This window comes from Platichthys flesus, chromosome 2 (genome assembly GCF_949316205.1).
Source record: "Platichthys flesus chromosome 2, fPlaFle2.1, whole genome shotgun sequence".
NCBI classification, from domain to species: Eukaryota; Metazoa; Chordata; class Actinopteri; order Pleuronectiformes; family Pleuronectidae; genus Platichthys; species Platichthys flesus.
Genome location: NC_084946.1, coordinates 21,167,194 through 21,189,872, shown reverse-complemented (window position 1 = coordinate 21,189,872; position 22,679 = coordinate 21,167,194). Strand labels below are relative to the sequence as shown.

Below are 22,679 nucleotides of genomic sequence, written 5' to 3'. Positions count from 1 at the left end.
TGATATGGAAAACCAGTTAAATGTAATCACCAGGTTACTTGTAACTTGACCTTTGACCTCCGGGCACCAAAACCTAAGAAGTTGATCTTTGAGTCCATGTGAAAGTTTGTACCAAAGTTAAAGACATTCCCTCAAGCTGAACTTAAGATATCATTTTCGAGAATAACACAAACATACTTTGAGAGTGCACTGTGACCGTCATATATATCAAAATAAATTAACCCTTGAGTCGAGGTGAATGTTCATGCCAAATGTGAAAGTGTTCCTTGATGGTGTTCCAGACTTCACCCTCAAGGGAATAGGACGGATGTACAGGAAACATCACCTTTCCGGCCACTAGGTGCAGAGGTATGATAAAATATGATCAAATAGTTTACTCTAACAGCAGGGAGGCAGGAAATAAATCAAAGTCAATGTAGAAGAGTTGTCCATTCTGGACTTTTATTTAGAAATGTTTCCATCCCAAGTTTCAATGGGTACGAGGGAATGACAAGGCTGTGAATCACCATGGCATCAGTGTGAATTCCAAAATACCCTCCATCATAACCAGTGAGCTTTTCCTCGGGTCATAACCAGTCAATGTTCTCTGGAATAAGGCCTCCAACGGTTCCCTCCCTCTCCAAAGAGCATGATGTAAATGTTTTTAAACTTTCCTTCAATCAACGGTAAAGTCTCGTTTTCCATGATGCATTAAACTTTATTTATACAGAAACATCAAAATAACAGGCTTAGTTACAAACTGAACATGTCAAAATAGTCTGTTTATATTTCATTGTCCGACTGAAGCCTCTGAACTCTTTATTCTTTCGTCTCGTCCCATCTGAAATGACTCCAGAAAGGGAGACCTCCGACCTTAAGTGCAGTCTCTCACCTCTTCATCTGCAGATCCATCCTGCCAACACGTGTGTGGAGAAACGGAGGACTTATGGGTAAGTGCATGTGTCTCTTCCCACCCCGTCCTCTCTCCCTCTGCCAGGACCGACATCCCAAACCTTTTACTTTGTCAATTCATGATGAGAGCATAAGGGATGGGGCAATAGAAGAGTGTCGGGGCGTGGTCGATGGAGGATTGGGTCTTGGAGTGGCAGACAAGGCGGGGGGGGAGGGGCTAGAGGCCTATCGACTGCAGGGTTTGTCGCTCGGCGTTGTTGAGGTGGCCTGAGAACATGCTGTAACACGGCTGCTGGGCGAACTGCGTCAGGAAGTCTGTCAGGTAAGCCTGCGGACAGAGGAGACGCACAGTGGTTGGATACCTGATGATCAAATAACAGCTGTTCATCCGCTGCTGGAAGGGCAACATGCATGCTTCCATCTTTAATAGATCAGATACACAAACTTCATTTTCACTAGATATCACACGAGCACCAAGACAAATGCTTCATCAGCCACACTTGCCCCTTTTCCTTCACGTTCTAGGGAAGATGTTGCTTCTCCTGATTTAATAATCCACCTGGTTGACCCATATGGTCATGTTTGAGAAAAGATACGTGAAATGACAACTTTAGAGAAAGTACCTGTAAATCAATCTGATAAATGGGGTCTTTCAATGCGTCTGGATCATCCTCATCATCATCCTCATAATAATCATCGTCTGTAATAAAAAACAAAGGGAGGTTTAGGAAGTCTTCATTCATTAACCTGGAGTAAAACTATAAACAGACATAGCAACTTGATGGTTGAAATGTAGACATTGCTGATGCACGGTGGGGATTCTCGTACCATATTTGTTGGAGGCAATGAGATCAGAAAGCAGCTGCCCTGCTAGTCCGTCATCTTCCTCCTCGTCATCCTCGGCCGGTTCCTCCTCCTCCCACATACCGCTGGAGTCTGAGACAAACAACAACGGCTGGTGAGTGAAATGTCAGCCGACACATTCTTTAGGTTTCAGAGCCAACTCAGAGTAGTGTGTAGCAAAACTTGACCAAGCGTGAACGTTGGACTTTTACACCCTGAGAAACTTTATTCAGTCCAAAGCGGTTAATGCTGCCGACTGTGAGAACCTGCAGTCCCTTGGTGATATCTACAAAATGAATGGAAGAGAAGCACTCGTAGTATCGGTCCTCACCTTGGGTCCAGTCTCCTGCGTTCGTCCGGCTGGCGTTCGCCTCCACTACTGTCGACAGCTCATTGATGATCAATTTAAAAATCTTCACTAGCAAAGGAATGTTGGTCCACCGCTCTGGGGCTGGGGAGGAGAAACACACAGAGCACGTGGTCAATATCACCATCATGTATCAACACATCAAAACAGCGCACCACTCAGAAGCTTCGTTTTCTACATTATGGATTAATGTATTTGAGTAAAGTAACATGTTTGTTTCGGTGCTTTACTTTTGGCAGATTTGGATCGTGTTCGGATGCCGTCCTCATGACTGTAGATCTCCTCTCCCTTCACCACGATGTCCTGGAGACGTTTGTCGTCAGTGTTGAGGCCGTGCTGCAGCAGTTTGCACAGCGCCACCGTGCTGCAAGGAAGAAATAAAACCCCACATTGACGGCAGGGGTTTAGGAAATGAGACAAAGGTAGAGAGTAGAAATAATTTACATCGAACTAAGGCCAACTAGTATTATTTATTTTCAGAGCCACAGTATCGATTGGCTGGAAAAGTAATAGAGTAAACTAACTATAGGTTACATCCATGTTGTTGCAGGGGTTTGAAATAAACATAACTACATGACATGAGGATGTTTTCTGACCTGACTTTACCCTCGTACTGTCCATAGAACAGGTGCTGTCTGCTCATCCACTCCGTCATCACAAACTCCAGAGCAGGTTTCCCTGTCGGCCCAGGCAGACTGCACAGGAACTCCAGCAGAGGCTCCAGCTGAGAGTGAACCAGGTGAGCAAACACCATGATCAGGGACTGCAAACAGGGAGAGAGGATAAGAGAACAGGGGCAGGGGAGGAGAGAGAGTGAGGTGCTGGAGATAACTGTTACTCTTGGAGCTGTAGGCGTAAAACATTGGCAGTAATACATGAAAACCAAGGTCATAAACTATTATAAATTTCAGTTTTAACTAGTTTTACACTCATCTATCAAGTTATTTGAGTGTTTGAACATTTTGATTGATTTAGACCAACTCCTGAACCAGCACATCGACACCAATTGGTACAGAGATAAACATAAGTCAGCATGTCAGTGTTCTCTCACAGGAGAAAAAAAAACACCAAAGAAATTGTAGTTGTTATCGTTTCAACAGATCCACCTGACGTGTATCAGTGTGTGTCTCCTCCTCCTACCTGCATGACGCTCAGAGTCTCGGCTTGCTGCATCTTGCTCAGAATTGCCCGGAGGATCTGGTCCAGCTGTTCCCCGAGCTCGGTTCCTGCCCGAGAGATCAGAGTGGAGACCAGCCGGCCCACGAAGGCCGCTGTGAACTCAGAGGTCCGGGGGTCCAGCAGTTGGTTGACCACCTGCATGACGTACCAGAGGCCACTGTTCCCCTGCTCGTCCCTCCACTGGGCGATCTGCTCCAAGCCGACCGAGACGTACGCCCGCAGGCACTCACCACCGTTCTGGAGAGGGGACGGCCGTGATGTGTGAGGAGAGCGGTATTAAAAAGGTTTCAACAGATCGTAGATTGTTCCGATGTTCACCTGCATTATTGTGTTGTCATCGGTCCGTAAGGTGCACTGTGCCACCACAGGGAAGGCCTGGCACACCAGCATCTCTGACGGGGGGGGTTTGGTGTTGCGTACGACTGTGGTCAGGATGTCTATGGACGTCTGACACAGACACAGAGAGGGGGGAGGAGAGACAAGTGGTCAGGCTCTATATCTGTCTCTCAGGAAAACAACTGACATTACAACACGGAACAGATTGAGCCTGGTCCAGTAAAAGTTTCGGACGTGTACGATCTCGACAAACTGAGGCTTTAGAAACAGTGTTCACGTGCAGAGTCATTAAAGAAGGAGAGGGAGAGAGGACGAGGAAGAAAGTGGAAATGAGTCCGTTCCTGTTTTTGTGTGGCTGAACGCTGATCGATTACTAAAAGTAAAACATATTGTCGTGTATGAGCAGATGTAAAAGGAGCACAAATGATAACATAACACAGCACTGTGCTCATCTGATGCAGGGTTGATTATCACTTTCATTGCTAAAGTTAAGAATTTAGACAACAACAATTACATTTATCTCTTGCTCTGTGTTTGATGACTGAGGTAACTTCTTACAAACCAAGACACGTTTCTTTTTCAGCAACACACAGGTATACATCCAGGTCTATTAAACTACCCACTGGGAAATTTGATATTAACTGACAGTGTATGCAAGATGGACGACATGCCCACAAAAAGTCTGCCAACTGCTGCAAATTCTGCTTTGGAGAAAAATAAATAGGCTAAATTAATATATTTGTATTGGGCTAGGTTCTTAATTCACAGGTTTCCTCCTGCAGCGGCCACAGGTTGGATTCAGACAGTACATGCCCACTCTCTCTTCCCCTTTCACACTTCACTCATCCAACATTTAGAATTACTTTTCTGGACCAAAGGGGACAAAGGTCAGAACTGAATTTGAAACACAGTCTTTCAGAAACCTCTGTGTTCTCTTCGAACCACTTACTGCGCAGAGTCCTGATGGGATCTTGTCGGGCGGAGCCTGCATGATGCTGACCAGCGTGGGGATGAGGCGCAGCTGCATGGGGCCCTGGCAGCCCTCGATCTGGGCAAGCTCCTTAAAGATGTCCTGAGCCAGAGACGCCACCACAGGGTCTGAGGAGAAGAGAGGGAGACAGGGTCTGAGAAAAGACAAGACACCAACTCAAATCTAGGTGTTAACTTAACATGTTTGTGTCCTCACTGGGAAGAAATGTGGGATTTTTACTAATAACTGGCAAATGTCTATCCTCTAAGCATCCATTAAAAAGATCAATAATATAGTTAGAAAGGTTAAAGAGCACAGTGTGAGTGCACAGTGACAATCAGAGGATGTGGTTAGAGGAGCTACTGTATGTCAATACCATTGTTATATTTAAGGAAAATAGCAATGGTGAGGGGGCAGATCTTGTTCTCGGCGCTGGTGGTAAAGGCCGGGTCGACGGTGCAGACGATGCACAACGTCTCCATGACGAGGGTCAGCACCTCTGAGCTGAACTGGGCGGCCAGTTGGACCAGTCCCTCGAGGATGCTGGGGAGGAAGGGCTGAAGGACGTGGGTGCTCTCCGACAACTTCAACTGATCACAGTACCTTTCGGGATTGAAATGACACCGTTAGTGGGCATCCACTGCATCTACTGTAAAGAGCAAGGCTGAGCAAATCACTTTGTTGGTTCATGGCAGAAATGTTATGATTATAGTTTTTTGATGTACAAAAAAAACAACAACAACAGCACAGTGCAGTTAACAAACAAAGCCTGCTCACCCCCAGATGGCCCTGACCGCAGAGATGCGCACGGAGGGCTGCTGGCTGTCGTGAAGCCCGCTGACGGTGGCCTGGAGGAACTGCTGGATGAGCTCAGGAGACATGGCTGCTGTGAAGCGACTGGCGGCCCACAGAGCCCGGCCGAGCAGGAACGGAGACGCCGCTGAACAAAAGACAAAAACAATAGACAGCAGTGATGATCAAGATAAGAGAAGACACAGGATGTCATTTTTTTAAGTAGTTTCTTATTAGGAACTAAGGAGCTTGCAAAGGAAAAACAATAAAATAAAGGAAATACAATACTATGGAAGAACATTATACAGGGTTCATACACATTTTGACTAATGGATTTCCATGACTTTTCCATGACTTTTCGATAACTTTAAACCAAATTTCCACGACGAACATTTTGTGAAATCTCGGTGTATACGCACACAGGTATACACGTACGGCATACAGTATACCTTAAATGACGCAAACCCAAGTATGCCTGTTTATATTTTGAGCGCATTTCTTTAAATGAATTATTTAAAACTCAGCATAATGAACGACATGAAAATATGAATATGACAAATGTCCATGACTTTTCTAAAACTTTTGAGAGATTATTTTTTCCCATGACTTTTCCAGGCCTCGAAAAACACATTCTAAACTTCCATGATGATATATGTACTCAAATACATTGTGAGGGGTTTCTTACGGTATTCCTAAGACTCACCTGCCAGGTTGAGATCAGCGAGGATAACGCCGGCCAGGAAGCCGTGCATGTCAAACTGGATACGACCGTTCTTCACGTTCTCTGTGATGATGGTTTTGACGGAACCGAGAGCCAACATACAGGCTTCATGGATCTTCCACCTAGTTTCAGAAAACACAATATAACAGTAGAATAAAATAAGTGTTGGGAGAGCGATCCACAAAAGAAGAAGCATCAGCTAGAAAGAAAAAAGTTCTCACTGACAAAAGCCCCAGATCAGAGTCAAACTGGTTTGATCAGCAGTCGCCAATCGCTTTTGTGAACTTCAAACACAACTTAAGAAGCTTGCCGACACGTCGCCTCCTCTGATTTCTAACAGGCTTAATATCTACAACAGCCATGTGTGTGGTTACATTCTTTACCTGTCAAAGTATCATCGAATGATAGTATTGAAAGCAGCCGAATGGTAAGAACTCTTTACAAGACTCCTGATTAAAGTCATGCGATTTGAATTGCAGGGTGAACTTGGCATTAAGAAACACTAAGTTCACCTTTTGGCAAGTTCAGAAGATCAGTGTGCAGATAACAAACTAACTGTCAAGTGCCGAGTCTAATTTAAAGCTGCTGTGTGAACTGTGTCGTCTGATGTGACGCACAACCCTGCAGAGTGTGTTATTTCCCCGGGTCAGCACACGTCTACGTGTCGTACTTGGCAGCTTGAGGGTTTTTCCACTTTTGCTGTCATTAATTACAGCTGGAATGTGGAACAGATTTGACAGAGCTTCCAGACCAGACGTTAGGATGTAATCAGAAAGCGAGACAGAAGTGTTGGTGCAGAGTGTCTCTCTCTCTCACCAGTGCTCGTTGCCACTGTTTCGAGCTTGCTCCGCCTCCTGCAGGTGTCTGGTCGCTGCCGCTGCCAACGCTGCTGCGCTCTCATTCTGAAACTCTGCAGCCACCGCCTGCAAGTAGAGGTCAAAGGTTACCACCATTACACAGGACCCCTTGTTTCTGACCCCCAGGTTTATGTCATCTCACCAGCAGCAGGTCCTGAGCAGAGATCCTGACCGAGTAGGAGAAAGTGTCATCGTCCTCATCCTCCACGAACTGCTGCGGGTTCGCCGTCCACACTTTGATCTAAAGAAACAAGCGTGCACACCATCAGGCCCGACGCCAATTATCAGACATAAATATACATTTGTTTTAATAACCCCTCACCTGGTCCTCCGTGATCTGCATGTACAGTATGACGTAGTAGATGAGCTCAGGCAGCGCCTTCTTCACCGTGCTCTTGAACTTGTTGTTTTCCAGCAGCGTGTGGACGAACTCAAAGATGCTGAACACAAGATTTTCAAAACCCAGAACTTCACCTGTAAAATAACAACAACAAACCATTAACCACCAGAGGATGGATGAGAAAAGGGCTTCCTCACCAACTTACATGCAGCAGTGAGAGTGCCACTCACCATCTGAGTCCACTGGGTCATCCACTTCCTCTGTGTAGTTGACTTCTGTTCTTACATAAGTGAACATCTGGTTAAGGAAAACTCCAAAAAATAATCCAAGAACAGGTACAACGGAGAAAGTCTCATTATTAAGCTTATAAGGGTTGTGAACTTTCCGCTGCCATATGATCACAATGCACCCACAATGCACGTTGGCTCTGTGAAGGATATAAAGCTGCACTTTCAGTCAGTGTGTTCCACACGATGGGTAATATCTGCTGCATGGAGGACACCATGGGTTTGGGGAAGTTCTTAACCAGCGCTGTCACAGCCTGAGAGACAAAGAAAGACTAAATTATTTCAAGTCTTATTACAACATGTTTTACTTTCAACACACAATACATTAAGCTTCCCAGTGCCTTATTCCTTGAAAGAATATATCTACTACCACCAGCTGTAAATTATAACAGACAACTACATCACACTGGAATTACAGTACACTACATATAAAGACACATAAAGACATATTGATGTATAACTACCACCTCGTTTACACCTGAATTTACAAGTTTCTACTGACGATATTCTGAGGTTCTCACTAACGTCAGTCTCTCACCTTGAGCACTTCCATCTTTAGACCACTGTCGGACGAGGGTCCATCAGGCATCTGCAGAGCCTGCACAAACGCTGCAGTGAACTGCTGCACCACAGGGAAGATCAACGCTTTGGCTGCACCCTGAACACACACACAGAGGAGGGAACGTGGCAGTTACATCACAGTACTGACAAGTTACTCCAAAATCTTTGAAAAGCAAATTCTACAGCTCTGACCAAACATGATAAATCAGTTCAAAAGTAAAAATGTTGCGTTATAATTAATTCAGGCTAAAATAATGATATAGTGTTCATGACTAACTAACTCACCTTCTCCATCTCTTCAATAGCACAGATGAGGTTGGCACAGGTGGTAAATATCTCCACTGCTCTGGAACGGGTACGAATACTGTAAACCTGTCGCATTACAAAACATAAAAAATGATCCAAATTTAACTACAACGACAAAAATGGTAGAATGAAATACTACAGGAACTACAGCTGTATTCTGAATATAGTTCCGTCTGGACTGATTCCTCACCGGATGCCTGATTCGTCAACATTTAGGTATCGGACTTTATATTTTATTTGTCAATAAAATGTTGTTTTATGGAATAAAAAATACAGCCAAGATGTGCCTTTATGTTTACACTTAACATAGAAAAATATTTCCTTAATTCAAGTTCTATTTATTGGCTTATATTTGTGGTAGATTTTTGTTTATAGTTGACTATGAGATGAAAGACATGATGTCAGTTTATCTCTGTATCAGATACTCACACAACTTGTTTGGGACCTAATCTGCCTTATCCTTTTTTCTACTCTTTTTTTCTACAACAAAGCGTTACATATTCAGTGACCAGAAAAGGTTCAAAGCTGGAGCCGCACCTCAGCCATGGTGAAGATCTTGTACATTTCCGGAAGGATGACCGGAGCCACCAGCGGCATCTGTGTATCTGTCACCTCCCGAGTAAACTCTGGAACCATGAGAGAAAAAGTTACAAATTTATAAGAGGAGGAATATGAGGGAAGGTAAGAGCACAAATGTGACGATAAAATGTACGATATTTAGATCTTTCTTTTAACGATGAAATCTGAATTTTGGCATTGACGATAAAGCTGGAACAGGGTATAATGTCCCCTATGTATCTTGTCCCCTAGTATCTTGTTTCACCAGAACATTCTAAAAACAACTTATTCTGAAAAAACTCCAGGTTTGTTGACATGTCTCTTATCACACACCTGTGAGGACCCTCATGGCACCGTGCACGGCACTGACGTCTCCGCTGACCAGCATCTCCATCAGCAGGGTGAAGAGCTGCGGCCAGGCCTCAGGCCAGTCCCAGTGGGCGATGGCAGACACGGCGTACGCGACACTGGAGCGGACTTTGCTGATCGACTCTCGCAGGCCGCCCGGCAGCAGCTCCCTGATGGCAGCTTTAGCCTGGAGGAGGAAAACAAGAGTTGGGCTCTAAACAGTCCTCAGAGCTCAAATTACCATTTTGTAACAAGAGGATATTTGAATTATAGACGTTTTTGAGTTGTTTACCTGATCTGCTGTTTCAGGAGGCCTGAACTTCTCTGACTGGGAACACCAGTGAGTCTCCACATACTGCTTCAGGATGACTGATGCTAACTGCAAACACGCACAATGGGGAAGCCATATTTAATAATGCAACACAAAACTGATACAGGCTGCAACACTCACGCATATGGTATGTAATAAACAAATATGTAATTGCCAATGTAAAACTGTTTACGTCTACAGTTATTTTCTGCTCACCTGACGGATGGCGAGTGCTCCCTGAGGATCCACTGTGAGTTCAGCCAGGTGGACGCCAAACTCTACAACATCGGCAAGGATGAGAAGAAAATGTATCATTTCATGGACAACCTGTTTGTATGTTATATTACATTGTGCTTTAAAAGAAACCTTTCCTGTTGTTCTTTATATTATTTTCGTAACACTGAACTGAAGTGGCCATAAAGAGGATTTTTAGACAATTCTTTCCAGGTATTAATTTGGGGCGTCAGGGTTTATTTCATGGAAACTGCCGGTACGATAACAAGTCACTGCGTGATGCCAAGTGAAGAGCGATTGACCAGAATCCTCTTTAAGATGTGGGTCAAAAAAAAAAAGACGCAAGAATAAAAGAATGTGCTGTTATTGACAGTCTGTGCCAAAATAACTGTAGGAATTTGGTTATTCAGGATATCAATGCTGCGGAAATTCATTAACCCAATTCATCACTGCGGGACAATATGGCAGATTGTTAGATTCTGTATAAATGTTCATATCAGTCGAAATGGATGTCTCAATGAATGTCATGTTATTTCTTTCCAGTGTAAAAGCTGAATTTGCCTCCTTGAGGGAAGGTTGAGGTTTTAAACTTTTCTCAACGAGCAGAGAACGAAACTTGATTAAAAACTAAACAAATCTGAGCTGGGCTTTTGTTACATATCTATAAATTAAATTACACTATGATAGATATTGATATGACTTTGTTTTCCAGCCCGACGTGCTAACAACATCCTGTTTGAACCTGGCCTGGCCGGCATGCAGAGGGTGAGCGGTAAACCCAGAGTTCGGGATCAGGATCAACCTCTGCTCTGTCCCGCTCCCTGGGTTTTACTAAGAGTGACATCAGGCGCCAGAAGACAATGTGAGTGCTGACCATCCTGCATCAAACGTCTGCCTTAGAGAGGGGCCAGCGGAAAGGGTCAACCCCACAGCGGCACGGCCGACAGACACCGTGCACAATTAGCCTTTCACCACGGGCACGAGGATGGCTGCACAGACAATGGGAAGTCTGGTGAACTGTAAGCTACGGCCGCACGTTACTGTATCCGTCAGTCCTGTTTAAATGTATCATCAGACGTCAGGCCAATGTAAAGGCCTCCATGACACCTCATTGTTTAAATAACTGTAAACCTGAGACCAAAGGTGCAACTATTCTAGTAGGTGTCACATGTTATCATTTCAAATGACGGACATGGGCTCCAACATTTATTATATTTCAAATCAACAGGACTTGGAGGACGAGAGGAAAAAAGAAAGAAGTCTCTATGGTGTGAGTTTATAATGTGAAAATGATTCTGTACTGTATGATCCATATGAATGGCCAATATTTGGGGGCTTCAGGTGTAGACAGCAGATATGGAGACTCCATCCTCCATACAGCTTGTTCAGTCCGACTACTTTCTTACATCACACGTTGCTCCACACAAAACAGTGAAACGTATTAAATGTGATTCAGGTCCAGACGCAATTGGGCTGATCTCCATCAACAAATATCTGTGAACTCAGATCAATTTAAAAAAGCTGAAAGCCGGTGCATTTCTCTGCTCTCCACACTGGACTGTTTACCTGCTGCCAACCACAGCCTGCTCAAACCTGAAGGTTTCCTGGCCCAGAACCGTGTCCCTTGCTATATAGGTTAAACATCATGTGTCAGAGTCTAAATACAATAACCTATCCATCTATCCAGCAACAGAAACAAATATTGATGTCTAAGACTGGGACTGTGTGTATCCTGATGATGCTCAGGGCTACAAGAACAGAGTATTTACATCAAGAACCCAACATAACAAGGAGAAGCCACCAAGCTGAAACTACACAGAGTTTATAGATGGTTAACTACCGATTATTAAAACTGTTGTCGATCCATTCTCTACCCATCAACCGCTCGATCTATAAACTACTTGATGGAGGATGATGGAGGATGATGGAGGAAGCTGGGGCCGGCTGGGCGGGATCAGCCGGACGCATCTTCGCGGGAACTTCTGTCAAGGGGGGTCACTGTGGTTCCTTAGCGAAGGCGATGGATGAAGTCATAAGAAAAAGTTAACTTCTAAATGACGTAATAACACGTGGGCTGTGGCGACACTGCGCTGGTTCCTGAAGCGCTGATGTCGTTGTTGCTATAGTTTCAGAAGTTTTAACGTACATTCCCAAAACACGTGACCCTTGCGTTAAATGGACGTGTTTACTTTAGGGACGACCAGGGGTCCAGCGATGGAGCTGAGGCGGGTGGAGGCTCAAGCCTACCCCGCATGTGCTTCTCAGTTACCCCGGTGACTGATGGGACTTGTTAGCCGTTAGCTGTCCGAGCTCGTCCGGGTCGAGCGATGACACCGAACCCGGGGCCAGAGAGAGATCAGCTCGTTTCCGTCAGTTGTCCATTTTAAGTGTCACCACTAACTTCTCCGGCCTAGCGTCAGCCCCCGGGAGAGGAGACACTTCCCCCTCCCCGGCTAACGATGCAGGCATGACGGCTAGCTGCGCTTCAGACTAGCCGATGGAGTTACAAGCCAGCACCGGAGGCCCGTGTCATAAATGCGGGAGGACACCGGGGGACCTCACCCTTTCACCCCCGAGCAGGCGACCACTCACCCTCTGTCACTTCCAGCACTTTGACCTGCTCCTCCGCGGCAGCGCGCACCTCCTGCACCGGGGACAGGATGGCAGTCAGCGTCTCGATCAGCGCTTCCTTCAGCCCCTGCTGGACCGGACCGGCCGCCGGACCGGAGCGAGCACTACCCGCCGCACTCATGTTTTCACCCGCAGCTCCGCAACCGAGTCAGTCCGCCGCCACCACCACCAGGAGCCGGGGAGGAGAAGCAGCCGAGAGCGGATGGGGAATCGCGCCAATGCATGGGAACGTGGAGGCGGGGTTTTGCTGGAGGAAGCACATTTAGTCGTCCGGTTCGGCCCACGTGTTTTTTTTTTTAATGCAGCGTTTGTTTTTAAAGTCTTGCTCCCTCTTGTGGAGCGGGGGGGACATGCATCTTTCAGTCTGAAGGATTTCATGCTCACTCGAGTTTATATAGTTTTTAAAAGTGACACAACTTCGAATTGACTTCAGATACATGACAAAATGTGTGTTCTCTATATCTCTCCATTGTGTGTTGACAATTGAACTTTTCCTGGCAAATGACGGATTAACTGAACATATTGCATTTTCCCTCCTCTGGTGCTTATGGTATTTTTAAAATATTTATATCAAATGTGTGTTACCTATCTATATTTTTATACTTGCACAAATACACCACAGCAAATCCCTTCTATGTGTCAACCTGCTTGGCAGTGAAACCCAATTCTGAGTCCTTGGTGACTGCCTATAAAAATTCAAATTTGTAACCTCATTAGTTGCTTCCATATCTAATATCTGTACAAATAAAACACCAGGAAGGGGGATGACCTTTCCACAGACCACATCATACCTGCACCAACTGGTGGAGAAAACCCATGAAAGCAGGGAAGAGACGCACTGTTCGGAATGTGAGTGAAGCTTGGGTAAAACAAGTGTTTTGACAAGTTACTAAAAGAGCCTTGAATAAAGAGTAGAAATCCAGCTGTATTATAATATATGGTCAAAAAGGACTTTCCACACACGTTTGTATACTTTGGGATGTTTCTCATGGTTAGTTTATGTTGAACTTTGGCTGAACAGAACAAATCCAGCAGCTTATTTACAAAATCTTCTGCAAGGCCTTCCCTGGAGTACGTAGGCTGTTATAGCTGCATATTCATGCCCATGTTTTGGGAAACACTATTTTTATATTCTGGTGTCATCGTACCTTTGCTCATGCTGTGTATTGGGTAGTTAAATCAACAGAATGGCTTTAGTTGACAGTGACTATCGGGCTGAACCACCTTGACAACAGGTGTAGTATCACCTGAGCTTTCAGAGGAGCATCACCTTTCATCACTCACTTCTCCGTTCTTTGCATTAACGAGACGAGAACATGAAATAACTGCATTGAAGTGTGACCCTTGAAGTGTTCAGTTGATCATGTTAGCGAAGGAGGAATTATCACCTTCAGCTCATAAACCTGCTGCTCCAGTGAAAATAGAAGTGGTATCAGCAAGATCTCTATGATGACAGATGAGCATGTGACGTACCGCTTCTCTACTCTTCAATCTCAATGTTGGGACTGTAGTTTGTTTTGATTCTTGAGTTTGGAGCTTTTTGAAAGTCATTTACATCCGGTTGCTGTAGAATATTGGTCAACAACCTCATATATACACACTTTAAAAGTCAAAGTAAAACGGCAAAGGTTGAAAACTGCTCGTTCTTAATTCTTTCATTGCAGACCCCTCTCATGAGTGTTCTATTGACTATAAATGGATCTACGATATTCGTGTCAGTTCTGTCAAACCAAATGAAATAATAACTTGTGTTCAATCCAACTCTGGGAGAAATAAAGCTGTGGTGTCTTGTTCATGACTGAAACCATATTTGCATCTTTATAAACCTTGATGGGGAAACTAGTGTGTTTAAGGAACCCGGGTCTGTGACAGTCGTGTGCTTCACTGCTGTTGCAGTTGACACTCAGTTGTCAGATTATTAGGTATACCTACCGGACACTAATGCAGTCTAATGCAACAATATGCATTTCTGCTTCAGAGAGAAATCAAATTGAACCTTACGGATTTGGAGGCAACAGTTTGTTGTTAGCAAACTTAAGAACATCATCCTTTTTTTAAAATTGGCATCTGAACTCATATTTGTTCTTCTTTTACCCTGTTCCCAGTAAAGCACTTTGTAATCTCCAGTTTTAATAAGTGCTAAAACCTAGGGCTGAGAGAAATGTCCCAAAAATATATAAACATAAAATTATCAGTCTATCAATAATTATAATGATAAATGTCAACTTATTCAAAGTGGACACTTGATTAACAGCAATGTGGGAATCTTGGGTAGAATATTTAAACTGATTGTTATACTTCCTCACTGTGCTTGTAAAATGCATTGACAACATATCGATGTATAATGGACATTTGTGATATAACTATTAATGAAACGGATCTTCCCCTCGGGGTTGAATGCACTTATTGTAAGTCACTCAATATTCAAGTTAAGTAATCTTAACTTGAATATTGATACTGTTTATCTTCTTACTTTAACCTACAAGTAAATAAACATCAGTATAGGCATCTTGCTTTACTGGGAGGTGTTTCTAACACTGAGTTTAACCTCATCATGATGAAGTCAGACTCATTGCAGGACTGTAGCATTAGACTGCATCAGTTTTCACTGGGTGTTCCTAACAAAGTGGCCACTGGAGTGTGTGTGATGCGTTTCTCAGGTGAGGATCTAGTGGACTGAGACCAGGAATGAACCAAACACTTAATACAACCTTTTCTTCTTGTTTAAGCAAAAAGAATTTGGTTTATGTAGAAACAAGCAATGCTTTGCAATTGGATATTCCCCTCTCCTTCAAAAGAGTTAAAGCTAAAATAAAAAAAAGAAAAGAAATTAATCCCCATCCCACTGCACCCAGAATCGCCACCTTCTGAAAATGTATGCAGATGTTACTGACAGAAAGCAAAGGAAAGCTGGGGGACAGCTCACAAGGGAGATAGATATAAGTGTACAGTACATATATATAAAATATAAAATCTCAAATATATTTTATATATATTAAATTGTGTTAGGGTTCAGTATCTTTCACTACACGGCATTAAGGTGGTGTGTCTGATTATCTTTTTTTTTTTTTTCTTTCTTCTTCATTTTTTTTTTTCTTCAAATCCTATTATATGAACCAAAGGAGAGTCAAAGCAAAACAGATGAGTCAATAAACAAACAAATGTGTGGGGAGGGGGTTAAACAAAATATAAGGAAACTAAGCAACAGACAAAAGGCCTCCGCCCCGATCCGATGCCCCTCCCCCCTCCCCCCCAGTCCCCAGCCCCCAGTGGAGGGGTGAAATAGCTCGGACGAGGTGGGACAGACCCGTCCAGCTGTACAGCGCAGTGAAACATAACTTACATATTAGCTCATTTTTACATGTACAGTCGTGATCAAGGCACAGGGATCTTCTACAAGTTATTTTTTTTTCTTCAATAAAGTTGTACAAAATAATACATTTTACAGTCTGTACAAGAATAATAGTCCAGCAGTAAAATAAAGACAGACGTACTTAAAGCCGGGAGGGGGAGGAGAGAGGTGTGTGTGTGTGGGGGGGGAGAACAAGACGACAGGTGAGGGGGTGGGGCTTCGTGTGGAGAGGGAGGGTGCTGGTGAGGGCTGGAGCATGTCGGTGTTGGTGTGTGTTTGTTTGTCTGTGTGTGTGTGTGTGTGTTACCAGGTAAATATGTTGCATCCAGTCTGGTTAAGTCATTCCTTTTACTTAATGCTTTCCTTTTTTATTAATCTGTCTTTTCCTTATTAAATAAAAACTTTCGTCTTTCTTTATTTTCCGTATTTGTCGATTAGCAGCAGGGGCAGGGGGACCAGGATGTGTGTGTGTGTGTGTGTGTGTGTGTGTGTGTGTGTGTGTGTGTGTGTGTGTAGTGGGGGTTTCAATGGTGCACAAAGGCAGATCACACACACACAGTGTACACCAACACTCAACATGGGGTAAAAACTAACAAAAACGTAAAAGTTGAATTGTGTTATTACAGGAATATATAATATTTATATATATATACATATTTATATACACTCATATATAAATATCTATATATATATATTTATATAGCTTGGATTTTTTGCACTGCATGAAGTTCACTGGTATGCATGGATTTATGCCTTGTATGGTATTATTCTTATTTTTCTCCTCCTTTCTGTTTTTTGTTGTTTTCTGCCAACCCGCCTCAAACGATTTCCTGAAGAGCAGGTCATGTGAGCCATGTGTTCGTATGTCCGAGTCACGCTCACGACCACAGGCAGCCGGTAGTCAATTAGTCCGTCCTCGGGCACGAAAAGAAAAAAGGCTCACAGCTCTCCGCTGTGTCAGTTTGCCACCCTCCATCCATTTTCATCTTTCTCTTCTTCTTCTTCTTCTTCTTCTTCTATCTGTCTCCACCTGGATCGTCGTCAGCACGCGGTGAATAAACTACCTCTCTCTCAGGATGCATTATTGAATCCAGCCTCTGCCGACTGTTAAAAGCAGGAGGGCTTGGTATTAAAAGTGTGTGTGTGTGTGTGTGTGATATGAGACACTAAAACCTATTTAAAGGCTCTGAATGTCTGTCGTGTGGGTGCGTGTGTACCTGCGAGTGTGTATTCATATATCTGAGAGAGAGCGAGGGAGAGAGAGAGAGAGAGAGAGAGCTAAAAGGAGGAATAGCCTGCACAAAGATTCCAGTCTCGACCCTCTTTCATGGGTCGAAGTGTGGCTGAGTACAGGAATCAGTCCTGGATAATAGTCGATGAAACTGTTGTTGGTGAATCCATGAGAACAAAACCTCTTTCCACGCTGGGGTTGTTCTGAAACTGTGTTGGCGGCAGGAGTTGTATCGGGGTGGAGGGGAGGGCAGGCGGTCAGTCGCTCGCTTGTTCCCTCGGTCGTCTGGTGAAGTTGGTGGAAGTGGAGAGGGGGGTGATTGGCTAACTGGTCGTGTCGGTGGTGGCTGGGGTGTGGGGGGCCGGGGGAAGATAGGTAGGACGGTAGGTAAATAAGTCGCAGGGGCGCCGCTTCCCCATCACAACAGCTCGTACTGCCGTAGGTGCATCCTCTGTATGATGTCGCGACAGTCATTGAAGACGCGGCGGATGTTTTCTGTGTCGACCGCGCAGGTGAAGTGGGGGTAACAGTAATGCCGGCCGTCCCCGCTGGCTGTGCTGATCCTCTGCAGGAGACACACAAGCAAAGAGAAGTTAATGTCAGATGAACTCATCAACAGGCATAAAAACATACAATGTACAAGGAAACAAACTAGAACAGGTAGAACATGAGGTGTGAACGTACCAGAAACTCGTCCCGGATAAAGTACTTTGCCCTTGTGACGCGAGGATCCTCCCCTGGCTCTGGTATTGCTGTTGGAAAACAAGAAACCTCAGATCTAGGAGACTTTGCACAGTGTGGAGCATCAATGCAGCTCAATAACAGAAACATATACAAACAAAATGAGTTGGATAAAAAGACAGGTTGTAAATTAAGTTGTGCCTCAGTCAGATGATCAAAAACATTTAATTTGAAGGGAAAAACCAAAACTGAGTATGACCAAATATCTGAAGTAACTACTCAATGCACAGAAACAGTCTCTGTCTTTTTAACGTTCAGACTATTTATATCGTTGTTGTATTTTGAGTAAATCTAGCTCATTATCTGCACTGAACCATTTGAAAAAAGCCGCTACACATCAAGATAAATGGATGTGTGTCAGACACACAGATATCAGCGTCAACCTCTCACCATCATCAGGTGTAGTGTAACGTGCAAACTCCGGGAAATACTCTTCAATCTTAGATTTCCCTGCCAAAACCTTCTCGGCGAGCAGGTCCTGCTTGTTCAGGAAGAGGATTACCGAGATGGTCCGTAGCCACCTGTCGGGGGGGAATTCAGAACGAACTCAGAGCAGTCAGTAACATTCACATTTACACTAATTGTAAGTATGATTACATTTTAAGGGCTAAAGTGTATGTGTACAATCACAGCATAGAGAGAGAATATAAAGAGGAAACAAAACTCTTCAATACTTTTGTTAACTTCTACTTTTAAAGCAAAACACAGCATTACAGGGCACTTTACTGCTGTAATAAATGTATAGTAAATGTAATGTAGGAACATAAGTGTGAATACTGTATGTATTTAAAAAAAAGAGCTTAATTTCCTCCTTTCATCTCTCTGTGTTGAACAGATTGTGATCTAATTATAATTTGTTTCACTTTTGAATTTCTTACAAAATCCAGAAACAAAAGCTCTGACCTGTTGTTCCAGATGTTCTTGAAAAGGTTGAGGGCTTCCTGTAGTCTGTTGGTCTGATTGTCTTCTCTGATCACCATGTTGTAGCTGCTACTCGCCACCACAAAGATGATGGCTGTCACATCTGTACCGCACACACACAGACACACACACACACACAGACACACACACACACACACAGGAAACAGAGGAGGGTTAACAACGACATACATTCCACAACTTGAAATAATCAGATGCACACACAAGAAACACTGATCTCATGAAAAATTGAGAGTCAATCGTTATTTTTAAATTATTCGTTTAAATCTTTATAAGCAACAAACATCCTACCGTTAAAACACTGGATCCATTTTCTACGCTCGTCCCTCTGACCTCCAACATCAAACATACTGCGAGACAGAGGAAGTTTAAAGTGTCATTTACACTGGTTGAAGACAAAGTATCCTGATGATGTTTTGAGGGGAAAATGTGGTTAAACATGCTCTATTGTAAAATCTGTGTATCTTGCATATTGTAAACATTGGTATAAAAGTTCTTTATCTGAAATGAATTTGATCTCATCTTACTGGAAATTGACTTTGTCTATTTGAAATCTCGTCTCGAAGATCCCGGATGTCAGAACTCGGCATCTCAACAGGTCCTGGAAAGAAAAACCGATAAGAAGAGAATAAGTTAAGGAATCGCAAGGAGCACAAGAGAAGCTGGAATAAGTGTATTTTTTTTATTTGACTTCATCGATTAAAGGATTTATTGTCTCAACACTACAGTGGGCAGATGCAGTCAGAGTTGTGTAAATGATACAGAGTGGTTCAGTGTGAATGACTGCAGGAGTCTGAACATCTCACCTGATCAGTGGGTGTGTAGTCGCTCTGCCGGACAACATCGATCCTGTCTAAGAAGCTGCAAAACAAAAAAAGGAAGAAAAAAAACTCAGGTTATATCTCAGCTGCTGTAAAGTCAGCAACATTATAAACACAATGAAACAGCAATTTATAAAATGTTCACTATAACACAGTAAACACGTCTTTCTCTCTTTGTCATGTTTTGCAATCAAAGGTAAAATATCATACAGGCTAAACTACAGTGTAATGCTGTGTTAATATCACACACACACAGAAAAATGGAGGATAAGGGTCTTTAAATGGCCACCAGGGGGCGTGTGTTCTAATTCACAGTGAGATCTGAGGCAGTCTGAGTCACCAGCACACCAGAGAAGCCTCATCAATGGAGCCGCTGTAGTAGTACTTGCAGAGAAGGAGAGGTGTGTGTGTGTGTGTGTGTTTGTGTGTGTGTGTGTTTGTGTGTGTGTGTGTGTGTGTGTAGGCACCAGTGGCTTCAGATTAGCAGAGCTCCAACCCAAACGCGCGTTAATTATTCCAATGAACTGGCCTTCGTCGCTGTTGCTTTTCAAGGTGTGTGAGTTGCCCTGATGTTTTCATGATGACTGTATCAGGGTCACCTGCTGCAGGCGTGTGCCGCAACAAGTCGGCGCTCAGACAAACAGGCCTCGAGAAAGACGGCACGACTGCAGGCTACGGCTCCGCGAGCATCAGGCGGGGAAGCATTTGTCTTTTGGCCAAAGAAGCTTGAGAATAGAGAATAAAACCAAATGACGAATAATCCCTCCTCCTCCATGTGGGCTCCTGACAAACATGGAGGTTTTAAACGTCCCAGCTGTCCTCACAGTACTTTCAGATGTAAAGAAAAAAACGAACAGTATGGAGGAATAAGAGCAGGAGTGGTTGTGCTGCGGCGGCAGTGGAAAGAGGAGTGGTGCTACACTGGGAGGAATTTGGTGATTATCTTTGGGCCACAGCAGCAACTATCATAAGTGTCCCACTGGCCTGCATCGATCAGACCAGACAGACCAGAGCGCTGCAGGTTGTCTCCCACCACGGCTCCTCTGAAGGTTGAAGCAGCAGCACATTGGCCATAGGAAGCTCTATTGTGAAGTGAGACCAGTGTTAAAATAATTACCTCTGCCAAGGATCTGATGTTTTCACCCCTGTTTGTTTGTGAGCAGGTTTACATTAAAATTGCTTGAAAGACTTTCACGAAACTTGGTGGGGGGGATGTGACATGGGTCAGGAAAGAGCCTATTTAATTTTGATGTGGTTACGAATCAGGGGGCGAATCCAGGAATTTGTCTCACTTTCTATAACATAACGTGATTTTTCAACATTTCACTGTTCTCCAGAAGGATCTTAAAGTAAAATAAAAACAAATCAGGCACATTTAGGGAACAGATATTGGTACATGAATGGTTTAAAGGGACAGCTGGGCCTTGGAGGTGGGTTTTACAATCTTATGAGCTTAATCAATGCTAGTTAAGTATTGTGTAACTTTATCTCACTATAACTATTCAAATGATATTTATTTTTCTATAAGGTTTGGGGTTTTGCAAGCTTAAATATTTTCTGATGTAGACTCTGTCCCTGCTCACGTGTCTGCAAACACAGACACATTTCCCTGCCCGTGTCTGATACCTGCACGGACGTCTGTTTTGACGGATTCGCCTGCTCGCAGTTCTTACAACTAGAAAGGCAAGTCGCTCCCTAGTAGCTGCCTCTTGGGGCAAAGGTATGTAACCCCCCTCTGAGATAACTAGGAATGTGGCAGGCAGGGGTGAAATGTGACAGGAGGGCTGCAGGTAGCACACTGAGAGAAACAGGGGGCTGGGTCCGCAGAGGGTACTGTACTCGACAGACAGAGACAGACAGGAAACAGACACTGACTCAGGGAAGAGGAGAGAGCGTCAGTATGAGACTCAAAGAGAAACCGAGTAGGACAAACAGCTCAGGGAACAAAGACAAGCCCATGTGCATACCTCCACACAAACGCACACTGACACAGATATTCATATAAAAACACACACGGACGCGACGAAGGAGCCAACCAGTCTGGTACCATCGGCTCTCTGCAGGGGCCGAGTGGCTCAGCTGTTCCCACTCCACAGCCTCCTCGGCCATGGCAGCACAGCCACAGCCCTGCTCAGCCCAAGTTGCCTGTTTCTGCCCCGTGTCCACAGGTCAGACCCTGCTCAGATGATGACAGAGTCAACATGGCTGCCACACAGAGACATCTGCCGAGGCCAAGTTTGTTTATCTCCGGCTCTGGTCGGAGGCGTCGCCTCGCCCAGGACGAGCGCTGCTCAATTTTTAGTAGTTCTCTCTATTAATAGGAGAAGTGCCAATAATAACAGTGCCTAGTAACTTGAACTAAATAATAGTGGTGGCTGCCCCAGTAACAGAGAGGTCTGCGGTGTCATGTAGAACCTGTCAGGGTTATTCTGAGGTAGCAGACAGGCTGACTGAAACTCTGGAAATACACACAGGACACTTGTCTAGTGATGGAAATAACTCTGTATTTACAAGGAAAGATAAAGTGGTTATTTTAAACCTTTTGTTGCATTTGACTTTGTTTTGCATTTCCAACGATTGGGAGGAGCATAAATATAGAAGCAACAAAAAAAGCAACACAGTACATGTGTATTCTAAATCATCCTTTTATTTAGTTTTGTGATAGGGTTGTTTTCATAATTCAGTTATTTATAAGTAATTGAGCCCGACTGATATGGATCTTTGGAGGCTGATAAATACAAGATATTATCAAACTCATAAAACAAGGAATTGTAACAGATTTTTGATATTTTAAAGATTAACCATTAACTTCATTCTAAAAATTATTAATAAAACAAATTCCAACAAACCTGTCGAACTTGAATTAATAGAATTCACAAAAATAGGATATTTTTTAAATATTTAAACATAAAAAATGAATACATATCTTTTCATATTGCAGTATAATGACAATAGATCTGTAAAAGGCTCATATTGGTTTATATTTCCGGGCAGCTTAATTATTTTGTTTTTCTTTATTCATTATTTTAAAACAATTTTAAAAAAAATAAAAAGGCTTTGAAAA

General features: G+C 43.7%; 2 protein-coding genes across 2 annotated transcripts in view; both read right to left on the bottom strand.

Annotated features, from left to right (window-relative positions):
• Positions 1–419: 419 nt before the first annotated feature.
• Positions 420–12,773, bottom strand: ipo9 (importin 9). Its single transcript, XM_062405748.1, has 24 exons — positions 12,493–12,773; positions 9,883–9,944; positions 9,649–9,735; positions 9,342–9,543; positions 8,988–9,076; positions 8,430–8,516; positions 8,122–8,241; positions 7,737–7,837; positions 7,527–7,585; positions 7,279–7,430; positions 7,099–7,197; positions 6,916–7,022; positions 6,082–6,221; positions 5,364–5,526; positions 4,963–5,189; positions 4,566–4,714; positions 3,599–3,727; positions 3,242–3,517; positions 2,698–2,864; positions 2,332–2,465; positions 2,066–2,185; positions 1,720–1,827; positions 1,515–1,591; positions 420–1,219 (listed from the first exon to the last, which is right to left on the bottom strand). The coding sequence occupies exons 1-24, from the start codon at positions 12,650–12,652 to the stop codon at positions 1,109–1,111; spliced, it is 3,126 nt and encodes a 1,041-aa protein (XP_062261732.1). The 5' UTR covers positions 12,653–12,773; the 3' UTR covers positions 420–1,108.
• A 2,463-nt stretch (positions 12,774–15,236) lies between these two features.
• LOC133969326 (guanine nucleotide-binding protein G(s) subunit alpha-like) overlaps positions 15,237–22,679 on the bottom strand; it is a 28,388-nt gene continuing 20,945 nt past the window's right edge. Inside the window, exons 6-12 of the mRNA XM_062405736.1 lie at positions 19,601–19,655; positions 19,322–19,395; positions 19,086–19,144; positions 18,759–18,879; positions 18,246–18,376; positions 17,799–17,866; positions 15,237–17,679 (exon numbers count right to left, since the gene is read on the bottom strand). Coding sequence (XP_062261720.1) covers positions 17,533–17,679; positions 17,799–17,866; positions 18,246–18,376; positions 18,759–18,879; positions 19,086–19,144; positions 19,322–19,395; positions 19,601–19,655 — 655 coding nt within the window. The 3' untranslated portion in view covers positions 15,237–17,532. The remainder of the gene's footprint in view (positions 17,680–17,798; positions 17,867–18,245; positions 18,377–18,758; positions 18,880–19,085; positions 19,145–19,321; positions 19,396–19,600; positions 19,656–22,679) is intronic.

Bases quoted from the DNA above. Each gene is read 5' to 3' on its own strand.
- ipo9 (XM_062405748.1), bottom strand. From the start codon at position 12,652: ATGAGTGCGGCGGGTAGTGCTCGCTCCGGTCCGGCGGCCGGTCCGGTC. The intron at 9,077-9,341 runs GTGTGTGATAAG...TCATGGTTCCAG, and splicing joins TGCCATGAGGGTCCTCACAG to AGTTTACTCGGGAGGTGACA. The intron at 3,728-4,565 runs GTAAGTGGTTCG...TGTCTGTGTCAG, and splicing joins TCCCATCAGGACTCTGCGCA to ACGTCCATAGACATCCTGAC.